Here is a 6861-nt window from a genome sequence, read left to right as displayed (position 1 = left end):
TGCTTCCCTCTCCCACAGCATCCCACCAAACCAATGTATCCGGCTACAAATGTATCATTTTTTCTTTAACCTATGCAACTCTTTTAGAAGCTACAAATGTATCATTAATCTAATCAGAACACATCCTCGCCAAGATTATAGCTCATCAATCCTTTTGTATAGGGACGTAGTAAGAACAAATCATCCCCATAGGTGCAAATTTGGATATGAAAGGAGACAGAGTTGCACGTAGGGTGGATATGAGCATTGTGAAAGGTCATATTAAAATGGAAAATTAGGAGTGCCTCATAGTGCTCCCTCTCCCACATGATCGCCCCCCTCCAATAGGAGCAAAAGTTACGACCCCTTCTTTGTATGCCCTCCAAGGGTATTTTGCTGGTGGAATAGGGTTGGGGCAAGCCCTTCAAACCATATTACTCTAGCAGAATACACTTGGAGGGTCTATTGAAAACCTTGGGCTATATATTTTTCTTTACTTAGCCTCAAGAGCTGTAAAGAGGAGATTTGGTAAAATTTCATGATACATCCAATGTTGAAATTATAAAACCGGATTTTTGAAAGTCATAAAATAAGTCACCACTTGGATATTATATATGGACATTATATATAAAGGTCTATTTATATCTAGATATCTATTCATAAATGTTTCATATGTACTTACTGATTCCTTGAAAATTTTTGGAATTGACTTGTGACTATATATTTGGACCCCTCCCACCTTTATTTTGCTCATTGCTCAGGCGTTTTCGCTTGAAAAATGGAAACCCCCAATTTAAATCACCATTTTAAATGAAATGGCTTAAATCCCTTGAAAACCATTGATAGGAAGAAAAGAAAAAGCCCATAAGGAGTACTACCTCATCTAAGTGCTTCCCTCTCCCACATGATCCCATGAAACAAGGCAATTTATGTAATTTTCTTTAACCTTTGCAACTTTTATAGAAGCTACAAATGTATCATTAACCTTGAAACCTATTGTATATCGACCTTATGGGAACAAATCATAAGAGTATAGCTCATAATCAATCCTTTTGTATAGGGAACCAGTAAGAAAAAATCATCCCCATAGGTGCAAATTTGGGTATGAATGGAGACAAATCGACTTGCACTTAGGGTGGATATGAGCATTGTGAAAGGTCATATTTAAGAAATGGAAAAACTAGGAGTACCTCATAGTGCTTCCCTCTCCACATGATCATGCCCTCCTCCCCCCCTTATGCAATGGGGTCACTATGTATAAGGTTTATATATCACGTGCGTTCAAGGCTTATTTTCAAAAACCCCTATCTATAAATTCATCATAAATGAAAAACACCCTGTTTCTATTCAATTCATGAATATCCCATTTATATGATACCCTTTTATATGTGAAAATTGTGTAAAAAGGGCATTTTAAAAACTCCTTCTATTGAACCCATGTGCTATGCTTACATATTTATGAGTGGAGTCCCCTAAGCCTCCTTTTCACACAATAAATCATGACAATATGTAACTCTCTTTGACTTATGCACTTCCTTCATTTCTTTCAAATCAATGGATAGCAAACTGCTTGCACAAATGTTGTATGATTCTATTTTTGTGCGGTCACCTTGCATCAAGGCACCTTGGAGAGAATTACATTTGAAAGTGTTTGAAATGCATCCAAATTGAAATATTGGTGGGCACTAAAGAACCTATTGCCACATACAATTGTGCTTTGCAAACCTAGTGTTAGGGATAGAAATATCGAAGTATTGGTCGATACTAAAGAACTTATTGCCACATACCATTGTGCTCTACAAACCTAGTGTTTTCTTTTATCATTCCTTACCCACTGAAATCATTGTCTTCTTATGATGTAGGTCCATGAAAGCTAAGTGTTATTTATTTTTCCCTTTGTATGTGCTCTAAGATTAAGCTTGAGGCTCTTCACAAGATTGTGTGTATCCATGGGAAAACTACTAGTTAAATATGTATTATGAAGAGTGCAGCAATTTCATGTATCAGAACAAGGAGACACTAAAAGCATAAAGAGATGGAATGACCACACCCGAGAAGCCCGAGGGTGACTAAGCCATACTTGAAGGTTGCCCAACTCATCAAGGTAAAGTTACAGGATTTCAAGCAGCTAAAGGATAAAGTCTTAGACCCCCACAGTCACCTGCACAGCTTTCTATGGGTGCAAACCATGAATGGAGCAACATCAAAGGATATATAAACTACTTCTCATGCATTTTGGTAAAGATTACAAAAAATTATTTCAATCAATTTCCCATTGGTTACTTCACCATATGTCTGAAGCTTTCCTTCGGTGACTTTGGCAAGAGATCAACAAGGAGGATGTCTATCCCAAGCTAAATGATTTAAAGCAGAGGAAAGGTCTCAGGGGGGTCACTGTGTATAAACTCTCCATATTACATGTGTTTAAGGCTTATTTGTAAAATCCCTTGTACTATGAAGGGGCCAATACTACGCAACCCTAGTCTTCTAATAGTGTAAGGGGTTGCACCTATTGATTAGTGAATGTAGTCCAACTACGAGGTAGTACTTAGTTGATTTATCACAGCTCCCATGTGAAGCACAAAATCTTTAATGGCCTCACCTTTCCCTCGGGGGGGTCACTGATCTTATGTAACCCTATCACGTGAGTTCAACACAAGGATATTTTTAATTTCTAAAATTTACATAATTTAACCTACATAAGGGATTATTTAAAATGATTTAAGAAAAAATTTATAGATTTGTATAGAAAAAGGGTACATTTTATTAATGAAAAATCTGCGTGCTTGATGTTATAGCTATATTTTAACAAAAGGTTTTAGGAAAAATCTGAGAGGTGGGCTTGAAGAAGACCTCAGCCGTACGATCGACTGCATTTCTTTTCCAAAAGTTACATATACACGAGTCACGCATCACATCGCCTCAGGAAGAGGTCCGACTTGTAAAATCATCTTAGGAAGTGGGCCTATATATCACATCAAGGGTGGAATTCGTTTGGAAATTTGAATTGCTTTAACCAGATTAGTGACTCGCCTCTTTGTTGGAAATGTGGGTTAGCCTTCCTCGGGCTAATGAAAATGCCCGAGGTGGGCATTTCCAAAAAATAAAATGGCTCGCTGCTGGCCTCACCACTTTCATTTTCCGTACTCAGGCATTTCCGTAAAGAGGAGGTTGTAGGATTGAGGGCCCAAGTCGCACGTGTGGGGGTATACTTTAGGTGTGGGGGGCCGAGACCGAAAGGTACGGGATGATTGGGAGATCGGACGGCGGAAACGAGACGATGGCGATGCGATGAAGGAAATCGGACAGTGTGAGGCGAGTATGGAGAAGGCATGCAAGGTATACGTGATGATCGGACGGCTGAGGTGTGGTCCTTTGCAATTACGTAAGAATGTGTCTTGTCGTCTGCTCATCTGTAAGCTTGGTTGCAGCTTCCAACCTACTGGCTATGGCGATCGCAGCATCTTTGCCCACTCTTTTCTCCCTTATTGTAGTCCTTTCCCATGCCTCGGCCCCCCACGGTCCACCTCCTTTCCCATCTGTCCCCTTCCCTCCACCTTGCCCCTCCCGTCCCTGCCTTACATATATCCATCTCATTCTCGATTTTTTTCTTCACTGCCCTCACGCTCCATCCCTTGTGGTTGCCCACTTCCCGCATCTTTTCATCCGCGAGACCCCACATCCCACTCTCATCTTCCACATGCTTGCTCTCTGCTTGACTCGCTCCTCCTAGCGTAGTGCCGCTTCCTCCAACCGGCCTGCAGTACTCTTCCTCTAATTCTTGCTTCCGCAGCTATGCTTCTCCGAACCTCTTCCACCCCCGAATTTTCCGCCCTGCCAAAGAATTCTGGAGGGGCAATCAATGTGCCCTCGAAGAAGCTAGGCCGTTCCATAACCATGAACTCTACGTCCCCACGAATCCCACAGACAAATTCTGTCGAAGACAAACTGTGTTCAGAGAGTGTTAGCAAGAATAGTTTGGGGGGGCTTGACACTGGCTTTTGTGTAAGAAGCGTAAATTCAGAAGGAGTTTCTTTCAATACTGGCAACGGTTGTGGGGGTTCTAGACACAATAAGAGATCGGTAATAAAGAAGGATAGCCAAATCGGGTCTGTCTCAGCGTCCCAATCTTTTGGAGTGAATATGACGAGTGTTGTTCACCGTCAATGGAAAGTCGATCGACCTGATCATTTGACGGTACAAGGAAGTGATCAACAGTCGTTCCCAAGCTCAGATAGCATTAATATAGCTCCTGAAGTTTCTCGGGGGATTTTTGGGTCTCCTCTGACCCAAAGCCCTCAAGTAACGACCAGTGCGACTGAGCTGGAGGAAGCGCAACGTGAGAGCACCCGCACGACGTCGAATCTAAGCAACATACAACACACTCCTGGTCCATTCTTGATGGACGATGGAGAAACATACACGAGTTTCAGTGTTGGAATCAATGGCCTTCCCACAGTCTGCAATGCAAAAGGATGCAGGCCGTTATCAGAATCAGAAAGACGTCGCATGTCGACGGGATCCGCTACTACTCCTAAGCATGTTATCAGCGGAAGTCGGCGATTCCATCACGGTACTTTTGAGGTCGACTACACCGCCACAGAGTCTCATTATAGGAAATCGTTGGAGGGGAGCCACGAAAACCCTCTGTTGTTGAGGAACTTTGCTCAGTTTCTTTATGAGGTTCGTTGCGTATTATAGACGTTGAGAAACGATCGGCTAGTTTGCTCTTTTTGCCGTCTGTCCTTTCCATATTCCGGGAAAGAATACGGTTCCGGGTAATTATATAATCAAAACTTTTCTGTTGTGCCTATTTCCAGATTTGTGATGAACCACAAAGGGCTGAGGAGTATTACGAGAGAGCCATTCTGGCTGGCTCTGAGGATGGAGAGCTTCTGTCACAGTATGCGAGGTTGCAATGGGATTTCCACGGAGATAAAGAGCGCGCAAACAGCTACTTTCAACGTGCAGTGCATGCCGCTCCGGATGACTGGTAACTGTTACTCGAGATTTATTGCTAGTTCTTTGCTTTGCTTATAGTTTGCAGCGATTGCGAATCAGAATCCTACAAAGCATGAGCATTGTCGACGGTCGGCATGCTTTTAGTACTGCGAGCGACCAGTGTCTAATTTGACATGGATTTCCTCAGATACTGAAAATGGTGAATTGTTTGCGCAGCCATGTGCTTGGATCTTACGCTTCGTTCCTTTGGGAAGCTGAGGATGGGGAGGAAGAAAACGTATCTGCTCCTGATCGAGAACTTCCAGAGGTCTGAGCTGGCAGGAAGGGATCCGCTTGAAACAATGGCGGACTGCGGATACTTTGGAGGCTGAAGCAGGGACTAATGAAAGATCAAGGCAAAAGGTTGAGCTGCGAAATGAAGATTTTGCAGGACTGATCAACGAGAGGAGGCGTTCCTGGGCCGGTCAAATCAGCCAATTGTGCGAGCCTCAAGATAGAACAAATATGTGGCCTACCTATAATGTGAGATAGTTAGATGGGGTATAACTAAGATGTTTTTGTACACAGAAGGACGTTACTATGCGAGATGTACATTACTATGTGAGAGTGTACAGAGAAGAGTGCGGTACTTGCATCATTGACCTACATGGACGTTATAATGTGAGAATGTACATTACTATGTCAAAGCGTAGAGAGAGCTTGTTCCACCCTTACCCACCTAAAGAACTTTGCAATGTCCTTTTTGCAAATGATGATGACCATATCCATAATAAATTCATAATTCTTAGTATCTAATCAATTTATTTAAAAAAAAACACGTATGTGAAATGCTTTTCAAGATAAAATTTTAAAAGGGTCCCGGCATTCTGGTCTTTAAAATTTCAGTATCTAAAATTCAAGAGGATTTACCTCTAAGAATAACATGACAATGTGCATAAAATGTTGTTTCAAGTGTAGGGTTAAGAGCACCAAGTTGAGCATAACAACAAAAATCTTTGAACAACATTTAATTATTATATTTTGCTAAAGAGAATTCGATCCCATATGTACAAGTAGCAATAGAAAACGTTCTTAGAACATGGATGACAAAGAAGCTCAAAAGATATAAAAATTAAAAACTTCAAAAAGAAAGAAAAAAGAAAGGATAGCTTTAGTTTACCTCACATCCCTTATCCTTACACCACTTACATTAAAGCTCTTTACTAATTGATGAATTTTTAATTTTTAAACAAGGGGAATACATCTAGAAATCAAAACACTTATTAAATACTCTTTCAAAAACCTTGAGGATTGCTAATTGGGGAGGTCACTCATCATATGTAAATATAGCATGTGGGTTTAATAAAAAGGTTTTTAAATAGCAAATTTTTACATAAATATATTTACTAAAGGGTTTTTTTAATGGGTATTGAAAACATTTGTAAGATTTGAGAGAAAAAGGGATTTTAAAGCCTTATGATTACAAATATGAGGTTTTATAATACCACTTGAATGCACGTGCTATATAGTGACACCCATCCCCCCCCATTGAGAGATTTGAAAGATAAAGACACCTCGTTTGAAAATGCACCTAATATATGATATATTAAAAGAAATCATTTTAAATGCGAGGCAAAATGTGGCACACTTCTTATAGATTCGACCTATGGATTTGCCATGGCATTTATCTCTCTTTCTATAGAAAAGAAAGTGCTTGGGATTTCTAAAAATTTTAATTCAAAACTTATGTTTCAAGTCATTTTAAGTCACTTTTATTTGCAAAAAGTGCTCACATAGTAGTAAGAAAACCTACATGTTTTGATAAATGCAAATTTTGTTTTAAAAAAGTGATTTTCTTGGATCAAACAATTTAAGTCCCTTGAAAGTCCTTGCGGAATGCCATCACTTTCCTCATGACATCACACCTTCTCCCAAGATTAT

The 6861-nt window shown here is 40.3% G+C and overlaps 1 protein-coding gene across 1 annotated transcript; it reads left to right on the top strand.

Annotated features, from left to right (window-relative positions):
* Nucleotides 1–3642: 3642 nt before the first annotated feature.
* Nucleotides 3643–5728, top strand: LOC147899098 (uncharacterized). Its single transcript, XM_087377822.1, has 3 exons — nucleotides 3643–4662; nucleotides 4800–4972; nucleotides 5158–5728. The coding sequence occupies exons 1-3, from the start codon at nucleotides 3775–3777 to the stop codon at nucleotides 5252–5254; spliced, it is 1158 nt and encodes a 385-aa protein (XP_087233948.1). The 5' UTR covers nucleotides 3643–3774; the 3' UTR covers nucleotides 5255–5728.
* The last annotated feature ends 1133 nt before the right edge of the window (nucleotides 5729–6861 follow it).

The sequence above is a fragment of the Dipteris shenzhenensis genome, chromosome 8, assembly GCF_047967505.1.
Source record: "Dipteris shenzhenensis isolate YYH24624 ecotype China chromosome 8, Dip_SZ_1.0, whole genome shotgun sequence".
NCBI lineage: Eukaryota > Viridiplantae > Streptophyta > Polypodiopsida > Gleicheniales > Dipteridaceae > Dipteris > Dipteris shenzhenensis.
The sequence above is the reverse complement of the archived record's forward strand: the minus strand, read 5'-3'. Positions and strand labels throughout refer to the sequence as shown.

What these genes read in the sequence shown, in the direction of transcription:
- LOC147899098 (XM_087377822.1), top strand. Translation starts at nt 3,775, where the DNA reads ATGCTTCTCCGAACCTCTTCCACCCCCGAATTTTCCGCCCTGCCAAAG. An exon ending in TTGCTCAGTTTCTTTATGAG is followed by an intron (nt 4,663 to 4,799) that starts GTTCGTTGCGTA and finishes GCCTATTTCCAG; the next exon opens with ATTTGTGATGAACCACAAAG. An exon ending in CATGCCGCTCCGGATGACTG is followed by an intron (nt 4,973 to 5,157) that starts GTAACTGTTACT and finishes TTGTTTGCGCAG; the next exon opens with CCATGTGCTTGGATCTTACG.